General features: G+C 39.7%; 1 protein-coding gene across 1 annotated transcript in view; it reads left to right on the forward strand.

Moving 5' to 3' along the window:
• The window catches only part of EPB41L5 (erythrocyte membrane protein band 4.1 like 5), a 69,295-nt gene that overhangs the window by 36,373 nt on the left and 10,924 nt on the right, over nt 1-21,998 (forward strand). The window contains exons 14-19 of the mRNA XM_083349451.1: nt 494-521; nt 1,064-1,106; nt 3,835-3,941; nt 16,551-16,714; nt 17,445-17,539; nt 21,154-21,282. Coding sequence (XP_083205577.1) covers nt 494-521; nt 1,064-1,106; nt 3,835-3,941; nt 16,551-16,714; nt 17,445-17,539; nt 21,154-21,282 — 566 coding nt within the window. The remainder of the gene's footprint in view (nt 1-493; nt 522-1,063; nt 1,107-3,834; nt 3,942-16,550; nt 16,715-17,444; nt 17,540-21,153; nt 21,283-21,998) is intronic.

The following is a 21,998-nucleotide window of genomic DNA, read 5'->3' on the forward strand; positions in this document are numbered from 1 at the left end:
AAGCAACCATGCAGGTTACAGGCCAATGGAATGCTGGCCTTGAGAAGTCCAATGCGCTAAAGGATTTCCCCTTCCCTCCATGCAGGGAGGAACAGGCCTCAAAACTGGCAAAAATGCTAGTGAATACCAACATTATAGAGTCAAAAATACTATATTCTTGTGGTTATTTTATTTATATAATTTTATCTTGTTAATATTATAAGCCTCTCAGAGTTACCCTGTGATAAGATGGGTGGCCAGTAAATTCAATAACTAAATTAAAAAGGCCGTTGTGACTATGAAGAGGGGTTAAATGGCCAGTCATAAGTTGACAACCAGCTATAGTGCTATCCAGCAAATTATATATTGTCAGTTTTCCTGAACATTAACTTTTAAAAATATTTTTGAAGTATCACTCATAATATTTTGCAACCGTTTAGTTTTTTAAAAAACAAACTTGTGTTTGATACTTTGTACAAACTCAATAACATTTTTGTTTTGTATTTTATTATAGCTCATCCTCACGCATCTGAAGGAATTAGGTAAGACATTCAATTGTGTATGTTAGTCTTCATGTATTATCCCATGACCCCATCTATTTGGAACTCTTCATGTGGAATTATGAGGGTTTTTTTCTCTTAGCCTCTGTTACTTTTTTGGGGAATATTTCTAATGCTGATGGACTTTCTGAAATCTGCCACCTCAAAAGAGCTTAGAAAACTTTAAGAATTGTAATGGAATAAGCAAAATATTAAAGCATTTTAAAGTCATGGGATTTTGAATGTTGATGTATTAAAAATGAACATGCTGGATTTAAGAGGGGGAAAATTGGAAGTAGAACTCCCTGTGTTACATCCTGCATCTTGGTTTCCCATAAAATGCTCCTTAAAGTGTCTTGGAATCATAGGGTTGAAAAGAGCTATTCAATCATCTATTCAGTGCAGAAATCCAATTGAAGTATTTGCACCATCTCATTGAAAACTTCTAATTTAACCTCCATCTTCTTGAATATGAGAGCAGATAAGTCTTCGGATAACAGTTTAGTCTTTGAAAAATTAAACTGTTGATTATTTTTTTCTTGCAGTCATTCAGACAACGTTTTCACTCAAAATAATGGACCACAGCAAGTAAGTCTGTCTAAGAATTTGACTTATTAGCTCCCAAAATCAAGCAAGAGTTTTTGTATGCTATAACTACTAAGGAAATAACACGTCTTTAGAAGTTTAAGTTAAAATAAACATTTGTAAACTGAAATAGCTTTTTCTTCATCCATTTTCTTGGACAACGAAGAGAGCTTTTTCTCTAAACTAAATGATAAAGGGAAAACTACTGCTAAGAGCCATGGTGGCACAGCGGTTAGAATGCAGTATTGCAGGCTAACTCTGCATTCCAGGAGTTCAATCCTGACCAGCTCAAGATTGATTCAGCCTTCCATCCTTCCGAGGTCGGTAAAATGTGCATCCAGATTGTGGGGGGCAACACGCTGACTCTATAAACTGCTTAGAGAGGGCTGTAAAGCACTTTGAAGCGGTATATAAGTCTTAAGTGCTAAGTGCTATTGCTACTGCTAATATCTTTAAATGTTACTGAAGTAGGACAAATGTTGTGTCCCTCAAGTATTGAATGCTCTGAGATACAATACTCATTCTTGGAAAATTCATTCCTTCGGTCTGTATAAGGCAGGGGTCGGCAACCGGAAAAAGGAAAAGAGCCACTCAGAACCGGTTCCATCACACAAACAAAAAAGTGGGAGCTGCAAAAAGTGCGCGCAGCGACGGGTCTCCCCTTTGGAGAGGTGCGCGCCGTCCTGTTCGGAGACCTGCCGCGTTCGACGAACATGGACGAACGCGGCAGCTGTGCAAACGGGACAGCGGCGGTTTGGAGAGTGCGCGTGCACCTCTCCCAAGCCCCCGCCGTCCCATTCGGAGACCTGCCGCGTTCGTCAAACATGGACGAACGCGGCAGCTGTGCAAACGGGATGGTGGCGGTTTGGGAGAGGTGCGCGCGCACTCTCCAAACCGCTGCCGTCCCGTTCGGGTACCTGCCGCGTTCGTCAAACATGGACGAACGCGGCAGCTGTGCAAACGGGACGGCGGCGGCTTGGGAGAGGTGCGCGTGCACTCTCCAAACCGCCGCCGTCCCGTTTGCACAGCTGCCGCGTTCGTCCATGTTTGACGAACACGGCAGGTCTCTGAACCACCATAAAAAAGCGATGCAGTTTCTCCTCAAGAGAGAATGGTGCAGACAGACACCTAAAGCCTGAAAGGTCAGTCTCACTGCGTCACCACAGTTGGAAAATACCCAGAGGGAGGTGATTTTGTTTGCCTGTTAGCCCCACGCAGGCAGCCAGTTCTGCAGCCATCGAATCAATCAATCAAAGTCTATAGGGTGGAAAGAAACAACCCCTTCGGCCACACACTCCCCTCTCCTTCCTCATCAGGGGACAGTGTTGTAGTCCAAACTCATTTCAGCCCAGATTCTTGTCAGAGCAAGACACACCTGCTCATTGCGGGATGCAGCCCAGGCCAAGTGCAATGCCAGGAGGAATGGGATAATAACATTAGCAGCACTATTAACAACAACGCTGCGACGATCGGAAGAAAAGAGGGGACAAGCACTTATGAAGCACAAGTTCCCCACGAGTGCCAGTTACAGGACCCCCGACTGTCTCTCAGACGCGCCTTTATTCCTTACACGACGTCCAGACTGTGGCTCCCTCCTTTCCAGCCTCGATCCACTGGGAGCGGGGGACGGTCGGGGGGGGAGGAACGAGAGGGAAGATGCCGAAGGTCCGCCCCAGGCACGTCCTCGCTGCATTTCTTTTTTTTTTACCAGGGAGGGAGGAGGGCTTACCTGCGTGGCTCTGCCCGGCTGGTCCTTAGAGTGGGAGGCACAGCGAGATCGTCCCCCCCCCGAGAGAGAGAGAGAGAGAGAGCCCGAGAAGCCAGACCAGAGGCGGTGTCGGGTTTCTTCACCCCACCTCCCCGCACTCAAAGCTCGCCAAGCGCTTTAGCGGACCCGTCGGTTTCTTCCGGCGAAGCTGTGGCTAAAGCTGCTACTTCGCAAAGACTGCGGGCAAATTGCTCCCCTCTCCCACCCCTCCTTCTCCGACCGGCCGGGCCACCAACCTCTTTTTTGCTGGTTTCTAGGGCAACTGGGTAATGCTCAGCACAGCCTGCCTGTGGGGACCATTGCCCCCGCGCACGCACGCATGGACATCCAAGCCCCATCTAGGCCCGGGGAAGGGGGGGAGCGCGCCAGGCGAACACGGCAGGTCTCCGAACGGGATGGCAGCGGTTTGGAGAGGTGCACGCGCACCTCCGCCCTTCGGAAAGGTGCGCGCGCACCTCTCGGAACGGGCGGTGCCACTCTCCATTTGGAGAGGTGCACGTGCACCACTGCCAGTTCGAAGAGGTGCGTGCGCACCAGGTGACTGGGAGCCGCGGGAGACGGCTCAAAGAGCCACATGCGGCTCCGGAGCCGCGGGTTGCCGACCCATGGTATAAGGAGTGTGCTTTTTAAAGCAGGGTGAAATTTCAATTTAATAAAGCCTATTTACTGGATTCTGTAGGCAAACTTTCCATATGGAGATCACACTCTGAAATTAGGACACACACATATATGGCATGAAAAAAAATTGTAGCAGAAAGTAATAAAAGCCCTGTTAAATTTATTTTATTCACAAAGAGTGTTCTTTTTGAATATTATTATGCAAGTGATGCTGATTATACCCTTTGCAACAATGTATGTATTTTCAGACAGAATGGATACCTTCCTCATCCTGAATGGTCCATTATATCAAGGCTTTGTTGTAAAGTCAGCAAACTAAAACATTTTTATCTTTTGTTTTTCCAGAAATGGAGTGCATTGTCCTCTGTAGCAGCAGTTCCTTCTGGTCCAGTTTTAGTTGAAATAGAAAATCTTCCCCGGAATTCTGGAACAAGCCAACAGGATAAGAAATGGTATCTTACTCTAATCTCTCATCTTGTTCTGTATTGGGAAAGAACGGTTATTGCTGGGCACTTCAGATATCTTTTGCATGCTTGATCTTGGACACTGCTGATACTGTTGTCATCAAAAAATAAAATTGAGGTTTCAGTTTGGCAACAGGCCAGCAGTCACGATAAATGTTCTTGCTGCAGAGATCATTGAAGGAAATAAAGCACTTGCACAGTGTCATCCAGGGGAATATTCACAAACAGTGTATGTAGAAAGCCACACTTTTCATCCTATCTTGTTTTCATTGTAAAATACTATTAAAACTAGCTAACTGATCCGTAGCGTAGGTTCCACAGTGAGCAAGAAGAATTTGCATACAGTAGCAACTGCAAATAAGAGCTTGAGTTGGGCTTAAATTACTATTTCTTGGTGGTTCAATTCTTAGTGGTCCATTCTGTTTCAAGAGAACGAACTTTCTTTTGACTTCTTGATTTAAAGTTATCTTAAGAGGTTCTGTTCTATTTATGATTACACTTAAGTCTTGTTTTAAAACCCTTGCAGATACATTGAAAATACACGTTTAAATAATGTGTGGTACTAAATGCTAAATCACAGAAAACTGTTTAATGCAAATCCAGCAATTCTATCTGTTGAATTCAACGTGGTCAGGACCTTAATTTTATATCTGAAGCTGTTATTTGCAGCTGCAATCCAAAGCTTAATCAATAAGATGCTTTCTCTTTTCTTTTTGCCCTTGATTTATCCAGTGTCTGAAATTGGAGGTTTTTCTCTAAGATCTTGATCAATCAGTTTCTTCCTTCCCATGGTGGTGGTGTAAGGTGGTGGTATTTATATTTACTTTTATTCTCATTTGTCTTACTGGTATGATAGCCTGCCGTCTGTAAGCTCAATATAACTGCTATGCTCATGTTTATTGATCCTTGCCTGTGTTTTTAAGACTCCAGCTCCAAACAGTTCTAGCCGTGCTTTTATAATTTTGTGCAGTCTCAGGTTCATAACATTTCTGAGTAAAATAAGAGCGTGGTTAAAAACCTGCATTACTTGGATTTGTGCTACGAATTGGGACTTTCAGTAAAGTTCGTTTTGCTTCTGTCTCTCTTTTTCTCTCCCACATACATGTATTGCATCTGTGTGCATAGCCACACATATGTACACAAAGAAATACATGCATACACATAAATACACCCCCCATACATTCTCTTAATGAGCCTTGGTGGAGCAGTGGGCTAATGCCTCCTTAAGTAACACCAGCTGCCTGCAATTAGTGCAGGTTCGCGTCCCACCAGGCTCAAGGTTGACTCAGCCTTCCATCCTTCCGAGGTAGGTAAAATGAGGAGCCAGATTGTTGGGGGCAATTAAGCTGACTTTGTAATAATGCCGCTGGGGGGGGTGTATGAAAGCCCTAATAAGCAGGCATATACATAGAATGAAGGCTACTGCTAAGCACATTTGATTTGTGCTTAAATTGTAAGCCGCCCTGAGTCTTCGGAGAAGGGCGGGATATAAATGGGATTAAAATAAAAATTTTAAAAAAATGAGTACAGCATGAATATACTTTCAGTTATTGTTTCCTTCCTTATCTGTTAATGAGTCAACAAGCCAGGGTTATTAGTGACTTCCCATTCTAAATTGCTGGAAAAGGGTATATGTGGTATGCTTACGGTTTGCACATTATTACTTGCCTGCCTGTAGAAAACCTAGGTTTTGAAAACGAGCTTTGCAAGTTGCAGTGGGAGTCTCAGATGAAAACAGTGCCCGTTTTCTGGCACACCCTGCTATCCTTTTGTAACAGTCTCTCTAGACTATTATGATTAAAAGAACAGCCTAACACACAGGTCCCCAACCTTTTGGGCACCAGGGACCAGTTACATGGTGAGAGGTTTTTCCGCGGATGGGGCTTTGCTTGTTTTTACGGCCCGGTTGCTGGCATGCCACGGCCCGGTACCGGTCCACGGCCCGGAGATTGGGGACCCCTGGTCTAACGTATAACAGGCCTATACATCGCACATAAAACATTAGCTGCGTTTTCCCAACTTTGTTGACCCTGGAAGCTTGAGTTCTTTTCTAGAAGTATAGTTGAGATTTGTGTTCAAAAGGTGTTGCTGCTGTAGGAGGCCAGTGTATAAAGTGCAAAACGATCATTAACTTGATGGAAAAGCGTCCCCTCCCCCAAGATGGCATGCTGAACGGACAGGTGATTTTTTTTCTCCCACCAACGAATAGCTGGTTTTGCCACCAAAGCTGATAGAAAAAAAAGCATGCCATTCTTTTATTAACAGAGAGAATGGATTAACTCATCATAGGCATGCATTTTAATAAATCTACGTGGTAGATGTGATCATTCTAACAGGCTGGGTTGTTGTGTTCAGTGGAGGAAGGGAAAGCAGTAAAGATATGTTTGGAGCTGTACAGTCAGTCGGGTGTGTGCTGAGTTGCAAAGTTTGGAATGAGATTAAGCAGATTGTGTTGACGGAATGGATGTCTGCTTGGTGGAGAATGACCTGAATGTCTTGGTGCTGTTTACAAGGGCTTTCTCACCTCAGCTTCTTTCCTGCCTCTTTTAATTGGGTCGTTACCATGATCTGGCTTTGGGTTTGTTCCTGCCACTCCTTTATGATCAGTCTTCTTTAGAGAATATTTTCCAAACACAGTGCTACAAAGACTATAATACTTTAAGGCAATTTTAATTGGATAAATATCAATTTATTAAGGGAATGGTTCTTTGTATTGCTAGAATCTTGAAAGTATGCTCCACACGTCCAGCATTTGAACTACCGTGCTGCAGACCTGTTAAAATGTGTATTACATTACCATTCAGATAGTCCCCATGAAAATTTGTTTTTCCTATTCTTAGCAAAGTACATAGCATTCTACTTACCTTTCATGCTACCAACTTTTTGAGGTTACTTTGTTTTCCCAAGAAACAGCTGAAAACTGTCCCAGTCTTTCTCTTCTAAATTCTACACTTAAATGTGACATATATTCTGCTGTTTTGGTGATAAAAGAAACCATTGGAGCTATATAGGAACCGACAAGATAGAAAGTTAGCAAAAAAGTTCTCTGTACTTCTGCCCATGCCCTTTATTCTGAAGGAGATCCAGAATGATATTTATCTGAAGTCTTAAGGAAAATACATGCAATCGATTCTGAATATCTCTCAACCTAGTTTATTTACCTTTAAGAAAACCTTGGACCGCTGACAGCAACTGTATCATTTCAAAACACAGTTGATGTTTTATTAACAGCCACGATCATCAACTTCTCATAAAATAAATGTTCTCTTGGTGACACATGAATTAATATGATAAAGAACCAGATCCTTAGCATAAATAAAACAAGTATGAAGTTGATTAAAATTGTTTCTAAAGAAGACTGCTTCTAGTTACCCATGCATTTGCCTTAACTTTTTGCATGCTTTTTAATCTATATTATTTTTATGGGCATATTCTAGTTTTGTATACCACCCGTGTGCACTCTGTGGTATAACTTAGATTTTCTGAATTTAACCTTACTGATACTTGGCTTTAATTAAATCCCTCATTTTTATGAAAAACAGCATCAGTGGCAATCCAGCATATTTAGCATACTTACATTTGAACCTCTTTCTTCCACTATAGAAAAATTACTTGAAATATTTCCCCAATCCATAACAGAACTAAGATTGTAGGTGACTAATATATAATTATGGCTAAATCTAATACAAACTCAACATTTGTAATTAACAAATTACAAATGTTGCCTGGTTTACACAAAATAATTACCCATAAACTTAGTCTACAAATCTTGTTATAAAAGTCCAATTTTATACATTATAGTAAAACAAAATAAATCATTCATGGCTTAGCAGACTATATAATAATAATTTCTTTGCAACCCTAATTAATTTTTCTGCTTCCTTTGAGTACCCTTAACCAGTGGTCAAACTTTGGGGATATTTGGGAACCTTGGGATTTTGAGAGTGTCCTTTCCAAGAATTGTTATCATAGTTTGTAATTTTAGTATCAAAATATCCATTTATCAGACTTAAGTAAATGAAAATAAAAATAATTTACCCAACAACATAATTTTCTCAAAACAAAGGTAGGGATTAAACACCAAAATTTACAGGTAGTCCTTGTTTAGCAACCACTGTTGGGACCAACAGTTAGGTTGTTATGCAAAGGAAGCACTAAGTGAAATCACAACAATGTTGTGATCTTACTTCAGCTCTCCTGTGTTTTGCAGTCTTGGTGATAACTCCAAGGAACTCACACTAAACATATGCAAAGCAAACAAGATGTTTAAACCCCCACAAGGCAGATTTACATGTCAACTAGAGCATACTGAATTCCAGTAGACATTCTACAGCAGTGACCCCCCAATCTTTTGGGCAGGAAGGGTTGGTTCCATGGAGGGAAGTTTTTCCGGCAGACCGGGGTGGAGGGTGGGCATGGTTTATCACACTGCCTGGATCCCACACATGCATAGATGGGGCTTTGCTTACTTGCGCGCCTGGTTCCTGACAGGCTGTGGCCCACTCTGTGGCCCAGGAGTTGGAGACCCTGTTCTACAGCATGCACAACCATTATTTTCAAGAGTACATGTGAGGTTTCAACTTCATTTTTGAATTAAAAATTTATGTCCTCATTTGCTAATTAAATTATAATTGAAAAATCCAGAATTTCAAAGAGTCTGGTGAATGATAAAAAAGATCTCTCTTAGTTACCAAAATAGGCACCTCAGATTTAAACATTCAGTTCATTTTATAAAATGTTAGTGGTTAGGACCTCATAAAACACTTAGCTTTAAAATGATTTTCTAATTTAGAAAATTGTATGACTTAAAATTGAAAACATAAAAACATAACACTATATATACTGTATACATAATACTATATACACATACTGTAGGTAAAGGTTCCCCCGCACATGCGTGCTAGTCGTTTCCAACTCTAGGGGCCGGTGCTCCTCTCCATTTCAAAGCCGAAGAGCCAGCGTTTGTCCGAGGACATCTCCGTGGCCATGTGGCTGGCATGACTAGATGCCAAAGGCGCACGGAACGCTGTTACCTTCCCACTGTAGTGGTCCCTATTTTTCTACTTGCATTTTTACGTGCTTTCGAACTGCTAGGTTGGCAGAAGCTGGGACGAGTAACAGGCGCTCACTCTGCTATGCAGCACTCGGGATTCGACCCACCAAACTGCCGATCTTCTGATCGACAAGCTCAGCGTCTAACTTAAAAGTCCATTTCATCATATGATAATACTAAAGGTCTCTTAAGGATTAATGTACTGGATAATCGCCTTGTTTCTAGAGAAGTCCTCATTCTGAACATACAGAATGCTTAATATAACTTGGCAGAGTTACTCCAATTAAGATTCTCATGCAAATAGCAAGTTACAAAAGAGAAGAGTAAATTGGAAGCTGAAGAAAAGTCCTGCTTCTTTTTGATCTGGATGTCATTAGCTAATCATACCCTCCAAGTCCATTAATCAGTAAAAATTGGCACATCTTCAATAGCTTTGTGCTTTAAAGTACATTAAAGTTACTTTTACCAGACAACAAGGCTTATCTTATTACATTGGAGCAAGAAATACCAAAGGTAAAATATACATACTATCTTGTCTATCTGGTTGACTCAGCTCTGGAAATTTAATTTTGCATGCTCCTGAAATGAACTTTAGGCACAGTAAGATAAAAGAAGCCATGTTCAACAAGCAAAATCTATACTGGTGCATTCTAAATAGCATGTTGTGCATGAAGTCCTTGCTTCTTATCCTTCACCAAATATAACCACAGTCTTTATGTTGAACTGCTTTATTTTGTCTCCTTGCTTTAGGCTCAAAATGATTTTTTTAAAAAATAGTTCATAGTTATTGTGTTAATACTAGTTTTTTAAATCCTGAACATTTTATCATATGATTTAAATGCTTCATTGCTGCTATATGTATAAGGCACTCGCTTTTGTTCATGAGTGTTGAAGCTGAGGTTTAACTTCTAGAAGCTCTAACCAGCTTGTTCAATGCTGAGAGTACAGTTTATTGATAGCTGGGGAATACTTTCTGCCTACCCCTGATGTAGTTCACAGATATACTGCTGTGTTTATACACAAAGGAAATAACTGTAGACACTAACTTTATAGGCTTTAAGTGTAGAATGTGGTAATCCATGGAAGAAATATATTAATTTATTACTTTGTTTGTTGGTTAGAAAAAGTGCTACATGAAAAGAGAGAAGTATTCAAAGTTCATTCTTGCATAGATTATTTTAAAGCCAGTGCATCCTGATAGCAGCACGAAGGGTTTAAATTGTAAGTCCATTTTCTAAATCTTTGCTTGCTCTTCAAGAAGTTTGCTCCTGCTAGTCTGATACTTCCTCAACTGCATCTTCCACCTGCCCTTCTCTCCCTTTATTTATACCTAGATACTAACTGTGCCCCATCCCATTCCCAAACCAATCTAGGCCCCATGATGCTCGTGACTGCTGCCAACGTGGTGGAAATGCATGGAACATGTGGTCCAGGTCTTCAGCCCACACAGTGGATAGACACTGCAATGACTTTGTCCGTGAACGCAATGTGAAGAATGCGGGAATGTACAGACAGGCTTATGGTTCTGGTTTCCAGACTACTGTGACTGACCTGTAGGACTTTTGATCTTAAGGAAATCTTGACCGTCCTCTGGATTCACGAATGCTTTGAAGGGCTTGATCTTTAAGAGATAACCCCATATGCCAATATATCCAAACATAAATGAAGAGCATAGATGTTTCTTTTAAAACATAGATGTTTTCCCACTGGTGGTTTTAAATTGTGGGGGGAAAAAAGGATCTATGCGTGCTTTTCTTAATGGGGAGGAGGTGGGTAAAGATGAAGTGGATTCCTTGTTTATAACAAAGCTGCTTATTCAATCTATAGAAACCAATATTTTGCTCGCTGGGTGTAAAGATACCAATGATTTAATGATTCTTAGCATATAATTGTTTCTGGGTTTTCGAAGAGAGCAAAGAGGTCTACTGCAGATATAATAGAGCAGGTTAAAAAAATGTTCTGTTTGGTTCTCCTGCACTTTTGATAATGTGCCTATTAATAATGTTATAAAATTATGCTTTTTATATTAAAGTACTTTCAAAGAAATGTGAAGGAATGCAAAATAAGGTCTTTGAAGGTTGCTTTCTGTTCTGAGATTCTTTGTTTTAATGCAAAAATCTATTAAATGGCAAAAGGTTTATTCAAACAACTACAAAGTTGCCTCTACTATATTCCTATTGTTGTAATGCTGTAATGCTATCCCTGTGGGATCAATTCTTTTATGCTCAAGCATACCAGATAAGACAATATCAACCTCAAAACCAGTGCTTGCTTATACTTATATACTGTTTATGTGGGGTACTCTGTTGTGCAGAAGTCGTCTCATTTTGCTGTATTAAAGTGCTTTCGTTGCAATCCCATGGTGATGTGAGATTACCTCATGTACACGGGAGATGTTCCGAAGGCTGAAAAGATGTCTGCCTATTGCATGGGGAGATTTGATTTCACTGAAGGTGAGAAAGGTGCTTCATCAAGAGATCTCAGACCCTAAAACTGAAGATTTTCTGGAAGTATTTCTGTCTCAAAGACCTTACTTGCCCTAGTCATATCCTTGAATGTGGGAGCAGTGATACTAGCAGGCTGGAAGCCACAACGACAGACTGCACTTTGCATGGGGATGGAGGAAGCAGAGTGGCATGTCTCTTTTGCTTTGCTGGTGCTAATTGTAAAGGAAGATAGATCTGGCCTTGAAAAAAGTTATAATGGAACTATTAAAGGGGCATGCAGGAAAAAAAAATACACAGAGGGAGATGGAAGGAAGTGTGAGAAGCAACTCAAAATAACCCCAGCTTGATTTTGTTAAGGTAAAACAGAGAAACTTGGATAAGCTTTGTAGATTGATATGTCAGCTCCTCGAAGAAGACCCTTTTAAGAAGCAAGGATGGTCGGGATTCCAGGAATACATATTAGGTACTAGAATGAACAGAGTTTTAACAGCCCTTTCAAGTTTCTCTGTGCCCATCCTACACAAAATCAAGGTGGAATTATTTTGAGTTTCTTTCCCCTGCTTCTCAAACTGTGATCTTTACTGCAAGTCCCCTCTAGCAGCTTGCTCTTTGCTTTGCCCCTTCAATTCATAAAGCCAGATATACATTCCTTTACACTAACTTAGTAAGGCTTTGCCAAATCAGACCCTACTTTATTTACTGTACCAGAATTGCTGTGCCTGATAAGTTGCAAGGTGTGATTGGGTGAGAGCTGGTTCTTAAATTGACAAGTATCCATTTCCAAAATAATCAATAGCTACAGTCCTATCCTTCCTTCATAAAAAAGAAGCTTCCTACCATTCAAAAGAGAGGGGGGAAAACATACAACTTCCCTTTCCTAATTTCCTGGTATATAACTTCTCGTTTGAAAGTATTTACTGGAATTCTTGTATTTGTTGCTTTAACAATCTTCTTAATAAATCTTCTTAATTGCAGTTCTGAGAAAGGTGTTTCTTGGGACAAACGGCTTCCAGCCTAGGCAGATACCAAAATCCCAATAGATTGATATATAACAGTAGCTTCTTTTAGGTGTGAGAGATGCTCAAACAAAAGCTTAATTCTTCTAAAAACTGCTGAACTAGTAATTTGGCATACGTGGCTAAGTCTGTAAGTATCCTTTAAAAATTCACATAGACGTGAACGTCATTTTTCATTTTCCTCAATTGAGGAGAGAGCAATGCTAGAAAACATTTGCTAATCGTTGTCAGTCGGTAAACAAAGTGTTTCAAGGTTGTGGGAGCCATTTTTTTTTCCTCACAGATCTTTTCAAGTATTCACATGAGATGGCAAGAAAGCCGTGCAGGTATGTGTGGATGGTGGTGGTGGAAAAGCTAAATATGCCATAGTTCTACTATGACTTATTGCTAAGCTAAACCCAGGCAAACTCTGTTATGGCTTAGTGTGAACCCAGCTACTTTGCTGCTTAACGCTACAATCAGGCCAGATAACTGCTAGAACTAATATTTTCAAAAGTAATAGACAAACAGATTTTGTCTGACTTTTCTGAGTTTTTAAGTGTACATGAAGCCTTCATAGCATTTATGGCAGCCTAATGCATCTGCAATGAAATCTAGTAATTCTTCCAGTTTCCGATTCTCCCTACCACTCTCTTTGATTAACTTCCACCTTCATTAATCTGGGTAGCACAAAAAATTTGAATGTCTATAGCCATGGTGGCGAACCTATGGCATGCGTGCCTCAGGTGGCACACAGAGCCCTCTCTGGGGGCACACGCGCCATCACCCAAGTCCTAGGCCTTCAGCTTGGTTTTATAAAACCTTTTCGCTTTAGGCCTCCACCGCTGTGTGCAAAAAAAAGATTCAATCAATCAATTTCAAATTCTCGTGGGGAAAAAAAATCTTGCAAAGTTGGAATTAATTGGTTGGACTTTTTAGCCCCACCTAGTCTGCCGTTACCACCGAAGCCACGCCCATCCAAAGGGCCATGCCCACCCGGCACCCAACGATACATAAGTGGGTTTTGGGTTGCAGTTTAGGCACTCAAGTCTCTAAAAGGTTCGCCATCACTGGTCTATAGCATGCTGAACCATGCTGGGTGCTAATGTAAATAGATTCACTGGCATTTTACACAAATACCATGAATCTTAATTTGTCTATGGAGATTCTCAGTCATCCAGGTCATAGTTATCCCAAAGATACTTTTTCATGAGGCAACTGGACTTTCTTGTTTTTAATAATAATAATAATAATACAACAGAGCTGGAAGGGTCCTTGGAGATCTTCTAGTCCAGCCCCCTGCTTAAGCAGGAGAACCTATACCTTCTCAGACAAATGACTGTCTAGCCTCTTCTTAAAAACCTCCAGTGATGGAGCGCTCATGATCTCTTGGGGCAACCTGTTCCACCAGTTAATTCTCCTCACTGTCAGGAAGTTTCTCCTTAATTCCAGGTTGCTTCTCTCTTAGTCAGTTTCCAACCATTGTTTCTTGTCCTGCCCTCTGATGCTTTGGAGAATAATGTGACCCCCTCTTCTTTGTGGCAGCCCCTTAAATACTGGAATACTGCTATCATGTCACCCCTGTTTCTTCTTTTCTTTAGACTAGCCAAACCTTCAAAGTGGGGTGGGGAATGGAAGGATTTATACTCCTTGCAGACAAGCTGGTCATTTGAACAGTTGTCTGCAAGTAATATAAATCCTTTCATTCCCCACCATACAGTCACAGTTGAAGAACGTATTTGGATGAGAAGCGAAAGGTCTTCAAAGAAAAACAAAAAAGTCCAGTTGCATCTTTGAGATGAATCTTAATTATTGTCTAGGCTGAGTATTTGAACTGAATGCAGAGTAGCTACCATTACAATTGGCACTGCAAATCTGAAACATTGTTTTTCCAGTTCATGGTCTCAACTTAGTCCATGGTTAAAATTCTGAGTGGTAAGAGGAGCGAAATGGTAGCATTTGTATTAATCACCCAAAGTAATTAAATATCACATGAAAAACCAGAGCTATCTGGATTGTTTTCTGAGACCGGCACAAGTTACTTCTGTTTTTTGTCAGTAGTCAGAAGCTTCGTGTTCTCCTTCTATACTGCAAAGAGATTTGAAGAGATGCATTGCTATTTCTCTGATTTTAGAATTACTTGCACCTGTTCAAAATCCTGACGTTTGATAAGAGAATTGAAGTCCTTTTGATCTTTTTAATCCTCCACAGACACTATATTTCCATTTGAGGCTTTAGAAGCAATCAAAAATGCCATATACCTTTTGTAGCTCTCCAATGGACTCCTTATCAACTGGTTGCAAATACTCTGGATAGAGGAGATTGATAAAGGTTGAAAAAAATAATTTAACAATCATTGTGACCTTATCAGGGTTGGTACCATCAAGGACCAGTTAGAAGGCTTCACTTGTCTTTCTAACCATTTCAGTCCCTCTCCCTACATATGTGTTGACTGAAAAGAAAATCCAAAGAGATAAAGCAGCTATAGCCATCCAGTTCTGTAGGACTATTCTGAGTTCTTGTATGCAAGCAGGCAAAAGAGAAAGTAAAATTATTATTAATCCTCTCTCCTAAGTTTACACAGCATGCCGATCTGGATGGAATTAATTGACCCTGATATTAATCCTGGGTACTTTTGGGTTAACTAGGATGTGATCCCAATCTGTAATAAGCCTTTCCTGTGTTTGAAAAAAACAGTGGAGCAATGGAGCCTTTGTGATTTTAGATGGATTTCTACAGCCCTTCACCTCCAAACTGTATATGCTGCATAAAAACATAACCTATTCAATTTCTGTTTGTATTCTATGACAGCCATATATAAGATGGAAGCATCTTACAGATTTTTGCCCTCTTGGATTGCTCAGCAACACAAGATAATGACTGCTGCATGTATTGGAACTAGATCAAGCAAAATGATAGTCTAGTTCAGTGATTTGCAACCTTTGGAATATGCTAGTTGGGGAATTCTGGGAGTTGAAGTCCACACATCTTAAAGTTGTCCAAGTTGAAAAATGCTGGTCTTAATGGATGCTAACCTCTGGTGGTGGCATGATTTCTTTTGCTTTCTGTTCTGATTACATACGTAAAGTATGAAAAACAATTAAATTCCCACTGTTTGTGCTTAGGCTACAAAAATACCCATACATAAAAATGTGCATCTGTCATTCACATTTTATTGCAGAAGCAACTATGTATTGTGGCAATCATATTTTGTGAGCAATTGGAGTCAATGAAAATATTTCTAATTTTGGTTTGTCTTCATATTCAGTTTAAATTCCCAAATGTATCTATAGTAGGGTTAATGCAAAATATTTTGAATGCAAAATATGTCTTTAGTGCAAGCGTTTTGACATCATTCTGAACAGCCTGGAAGTGTTTGAGCTCAAAATGTTGCCTTGAGCTAAAAGTGGACTATTTTTGTTCAGAATACTTCCAAATGAACAACATCGAGACCCTTCTGGAAGGATTAGTTAGAAGAGCTTTGGAACAAGTGTTCAAGCTTGGACTATCTCAGATTTGAATTTTTGTGTGTGTGTTACTTACCTACATTAGTTGTAAGCGAATTACAAATGCAATTAGAAATATTTAAAATATAATATAAAATATACAAATGCCTTCTTCAGCTGTATGGCTCCTTACTTGAGAGAGAGAGAGAAAGGAAACATCATTTAAATGCTAAGAACCTTTTATATAGGCTGTCATCATTTTTTAAAAAAATATTTGGTAGGAGTGTAACCATCAGTTTAAAGGCATATTAGCAGTGGGCTAATGCCTCCTTAAGTAACACCAGCTGCCTGCAATTAGTGCAGGTTCGCGTCCCACCAGGCTCAAGGTTGACTCAGCCTTCCATCCTTCCAAGGTAGGTAAAATGAGGACCCAGATTGTTGGGGGCAATAATCTGACTTTGTAATAATGCCGCCTGGGGGGTGTATGAAAGCCCTAATAAGCAGGCATATACATAGAATGAAGGCTACTGCTAAGCTTGTAAGCCGCCCTGAGTCTTTGGAGAAGGGCGGGATATAAATGGAATTAAAATAAATAAAATAAAATATAATGTACCAGATCTATGTGAGTTTCTAAAAGTCTTGTTTCCTTTTCCTAGCCTATGCAGCCTGCCTCTGACCGCTGATTTGCTTGATAACAAAGAAATGTTGGACACTAGTACTGACAATGCTGCTGGTTTACCTTCTGCTGGGGGATTAGGTGAAACATTGGAAGGGGCAGATGACACAAAGGAACACCCCTCCGAGAAAATAAATCTTGTTGGTAAGGCACCATGGGTAGCGAGTCGCTTGGATCACTTTATTGGTAGGCTGAGTGGGTTACGACGACCGCAGTCTCTGATGTGTTCTTACATTATGACATAAGCATTTTTAACATAACTGAACGGTTTCCATTGACCACTGATTGATTCCAGATACTCCAAAAATGACTTGGCAAGCAATCTCTCTCCTTCTTTCCCTTTCCTAGTTCAGACAATTGCTACTTGTTCAGACAATCGCTACAATTTCTCATTTTCCCCCATGCTTTTGTTTTAGTAGCATTTAACAGTAATTTCCATAATTGCTCTGCAGTTTACCAGCTTGCACAGTCCTTTGTTCAGGGAAGTGCAGGCTTTAGCCAAGGAACTTATTTGCCTAAAACCTCTTCTGTCATAAGTTACTGTTCTTCTTGCGGTCCGGTAAGTGGCAACATATTGTCCCTGTAATGACTGAAAGCTTCCAAAACTCTCAAGCTTCGCTTGGAATTATCTCTTCCAACCTACTAGCTATGTAAAAATATTAAGCTTTACAAAGATTTTTCAGACAATGTAGCTACAGGTACCTCTTAACTGTGATTGTATAGAGAGCCTAAGGAAAAAAAAATAGTAGTTGCAGATAAGATAAATCTATTTTTACTGTGAAAGCCATGTCAGGGGATGAAATGCCAACCACTTTTAGAGCTTTATGTCAATCTGGGGTACTGTATGTCCAGTTTCTTTCTTCCTCTCTTCTAGTTGATGAACCATCCCTGAAACTGAAAGACCTGGAAGTCGAGTTCACTCCCGTATTGGTTTCCCAATCCAACATAAACATAAATGTCAGCAAGCAGGTATTGCATACTTTCTCTTCCCAGAAATATGGGGGTCAGGGTTTTTGTATATATCTGCTGTTTCCTGTAATGTGTTTGTTCACGCGAGATAAAAACTGCTATGTTTTGCAGCTCAGTGACTGCGCTTGACTAGATTGAAAGTCTACAAGATTGGCAGTGCCAAGCTCGTGAAGGGCATGCTGGCCCAGAAGGGAGCAATTAGTTTTTAATTAGATAGGCATTCCAATCTCTTTTGTTTCTGGAATGCAGGGAATGATAAAAGGTTGGCTTCACTATATTTTCCATGCATTTAGGAAGATGTAATATTCTGTATCTATGTCAGCATCTCTTCTAAAGGGCATTCTGGAATGAGCAGTAAGTAGGTGGAAAAATGTGTTTGAAAGAACAAGCTTAAGCTATATTGGCGTGCAGAAAAGTTGGAGAAGCACATTGAAAAAAGTCTTTTGGGACCACCACAGTAGAGTCACAAAGACAGCTTTTCTTGCATGTCAGAAGTTTGGCTAATTTCTAAAAGCTTTCAATGTAAAAGATTAAAATTCTACTTCTCGTTGTATTCCTAAAACACAATACTCTAATATACAGTAATTAAGGAATCTGAGCTTATCTCAGCAATCATACTGTTTATAAGTATAAGAATGAAGCTGTGAATGAGGCCAGACAACTGCATGATACACTTTCTCTGGATGCATCTCAAGGCGTCCTTGGTCCTGCACTTAAGCACTGTGACACAGTCAGCTAAAGTAGGATCAATGCCCTTGGCTAAAATAAACACTAGGCAGTTTTCGGGAGGGAGATCTGACCTGACGTGCTTTTCTCCTTAGAAAAAAAAATTACCTAAGAAAAATACTGCTTCCTGTCATTTGAGACAAGTATGTATTTATTGTGAGATGAGATACCTTCACCTTGCTGAGTTAGCTCTATTAAGTTATGGCAATCTCTAAAGGAAAAGACCTTATGAGAAATTAAATATGTGCTCCAAGCACTGAATCATGATATATGAATCCATATATTAAGTATTCATTCATTTGATTATAAAGCAGGAGGATAAATTTTGAAAACTAAACAGAATAAATACGTAATAGGAGCAAAACGTGTTTTTTTTCCCTTTCTACCCAACTTTGCTTAAGCAGTGATGAAAACTGATTTGGAGTGAAAACTGATTTGGAGTTAAATCAGTGTTGTTGAGGAGGGTACGGATGGAGAATAATTAAAAACCTTAATTCTATTTCTTTCAGGACAAAAATCTATATAGAAATTAATTTCAGCCATATAATGTACTAATGAATGCAGGAAATAATTATAGTTTACATATGAATGCTGAATGGAGAGTTTGGGAAATATCTTTCTGCGGTATACATTGATATGCTAAAAGTTGATTTAATCAATCCTGCCCGATGCACAGTTTTGTAAAATAGTATTTGCCTCCTTTTAATTTTCAAAAATTTGCATATTGTTTTGACTGGATGTCATCAGAAGTTCATGTGGGTTCTTCGGATTTAGTGCTTCATTTCAGTTATCTATTAGCAGACTGCCAATATGAAAAAAATAGTTGCCTCTCCCTAATCAGTCAAAGTGTTAATTAGAGCCAGTTATGTAAACATTTCAGTAAACAGTCAGAACCAATATAGGCCAACCCTATATTTATATGCATAAATTTCACAAATGTTGGCTCTCATCATCACAGTGAGATTCTTACCACACAGTTTTATGGCATGTCATGCCCCTTTCCAAATAAAATTATGAAGACCTCCATTAAAAATCATTGATATCAATTAGGAAAAGTTACAAAATGATTTCTAATGCCAAGGGGCTCTAACAGTCCACAAGCAAAATTATATTCTTGCGATGCTAAGATTTATAATAGTGAAGCTTCCAAGCAGTACTTAATCTGTCAAAATCGCTCAAAATTTATGATGTAAAAATAATTCAGGAAATAGCACCAAAAAAAAAATCAGAACAGTCTGCAGATCTCTCAATGTAGCTAAGGTACTAGATAAAAATCAATTCCTGAGAAAGTAGCAAGATGGAAGCCATTGCTCATTAAGAAGAACACCGATCCTCATCCCACGTTTGTCAAAAACCCACCTGGATCACATTCTGCATTCCAGGGGGAACATTCTATGGACAGTGGAACTTCTTATCCTATGCCTGGGAGAACCCAAACACGCATTTTGCAATAAAGAATCTTTATACTGGTACTTAGGCATGGAAGTGGCAGTGTCATCTTTTAGAAATGTTTTGCTGCTTTAGGAAAGAAAGATAAATTCTGCTTTGAATTGGAATTCTACAAGCTAGTTGTGCTGAAACTGAAGTTCAGATTGGCCACACACCAAGACTGTGTTCCCAAGCATACCAAAAAACTAAGAGAATGGATGCAGAATACATGGATGAGCCGACTCAAAGTCTAGAACTAAACCCCATAGAAATACTGTGAAAGGATCCCAATGAGGAGTTAATACTATGAAATCCTCAAGTGTTACTAAGTAGAAGTTGTTGGCCATGGAATAATGGGCCATAATTCCTGAGGTGAGGCAGTGATCAGTAATTTACAGAATAGATTTGGCTGAAGTTAATTGCAGCTAAAGGCAATTCAACCAATTACTGAATATTAAGAGTTGGTTGTTCACAATGGCAGGTTACACATTGAGTGACTTTGTAAACATAAACACTCAATTCAGATGTTGTTTATTCACTCAGGCTGTCTTTTTCACTAAGGCCTATAGCTACACAAATTGAGTAAATAAGTAAAATGAAGTTTTGATAACATAGACTGTGAAGTATATGGGAAAATTCAGAAAATCCAAAAGAGGCTGTCCCAAAGATGCTTTTTCATGAGGAACTGGACTTTCTTGTTTTTTCTTTGAAGACATTTTGCTTCTCATCCAAGAAGCTTCTTCAAAGGAAAATAGAGCTGAAGACGCTTATTGGATGAGAAACGAAACATCTTCAAAGAAAAACAAGAAAGTCCAGTTGCCTTGTGAAAAAACATCTTTGGGACAACTATGACCTACATGACTAAGAATTTCCATAGTTGAAAAGGGGCTGAGTACTTTGCCTATAGAACTGGTAGCAGATAAGTACAGCTATAAATAAGTCCTGTTTTGTAAGCGTTTTGAGCATGTTCCACCTGCGTGTAAGTTTCTTAGCCATAGCACTTGTCTAATTTATATATATCCAATTCAAAAGTTAAGAAATATTATTTGCTTATCTAGCATTTTTGTGCTAGATAAGAATTGAAAGAAAAACATTCCTTATTTTATAGGAAGCTGTTATCTTCATTAAAAACTGAGATATTACCTATAAGATTAGATACCAAAATTCTTCAGTTAGTGGGGAAAAGAGCCACACGTAGATATCTTACTCTGTTAATGCACACAATGGCTTGGTCTTGTCTCCTTAGTGTTAGTTCATGTTCTGGAATAGTTTTAGTGCTGATCATCCTAGATTTCACATGGAAACTCGTAATAAGGCAGAGTCCTGGTCCAAAGCATATGTAATACATATATTTATGTGCTGGTTGTGGAAGCTGTATTAATTCCTTTCATGTGTTGCCCTTGCCGACTGTTCGCCTAACGAGGAGTGCTGTTTATGAATGTAGTTTTGTTTATTTCTAGGAGGAAGTTGTGAAATTGACAGATAAATGCCTGAACAATGTAATTGAGAGCCCTGTGAGCACCTCTATGCGGTTGCCTCCGGACATTAAAAGTAATATTTTGAAGGCCCAGGTGGAGGCAGGGCACAAAGTAAGAATTTTGCTTCGGTTGTGATGTTTTTAATACAGAAAACTAACATCAATTTTCTGTTATACTTTGAGTCAGTATCGATACTTTATCATTAGTCTCCAGTTTGCCTAAGATAATTTAAGCATATGTGCAGAGCCTGTTCATAATCTTCCATCCCCTACAGATGTGTTGATAGAAGCCCTCTCCCTCCATCTGTTCTACGTGTTTCTCAGTACATGGGAGCAGGGTGTGTTACACTTCTGGAGGCTTAAGCAAATCTGAGAGTACTGCTGAAGAGAATGGTTGGGTTGGGTCATAGCATTTTTTTCTGTTGAATTCTCACAAATAGAAGGTAGAGGAGAGGCATCTTATCCTCCAGTCCAGATCTAAGGAAGGAGGCCTGTGGAAGAGAGAAATTGCCACTGGTATATTCAGCCTTGTCTCTGAAACATTCCAAGACTTGCTGAAAAGAGTCTTAACACCGTTTGCCATGGCCAACTCACCCTGGCCAACTCAGTGTCAGATAATTTGCCCAGGACAACTCGATGCAGCCAGCTTTTGATGCAAGACAACTTGATGCCAGACATTTCAACACAAGATAAACGTACTGTTATCCGCCACTGTTTCTTTGACATTATTTTAATTTTTGCCATTCTCATTTCATTTTGTCCCTCCTTTAGCATCCTTTCATTAATGATTCCATTCCACCATTTTTTCCCCAACATTTCACTGATAAT

This window comes from Vipera ursinii, assembly GCF_947247035.1.
Source record: "Vipera ursinii genome assembly, chromosome: 1".
NCBI lineage: Eukaryota > Metazoa > Chordata > Lepidosauria > Squamata > Viperidae > Vipera > Vipera ursinii.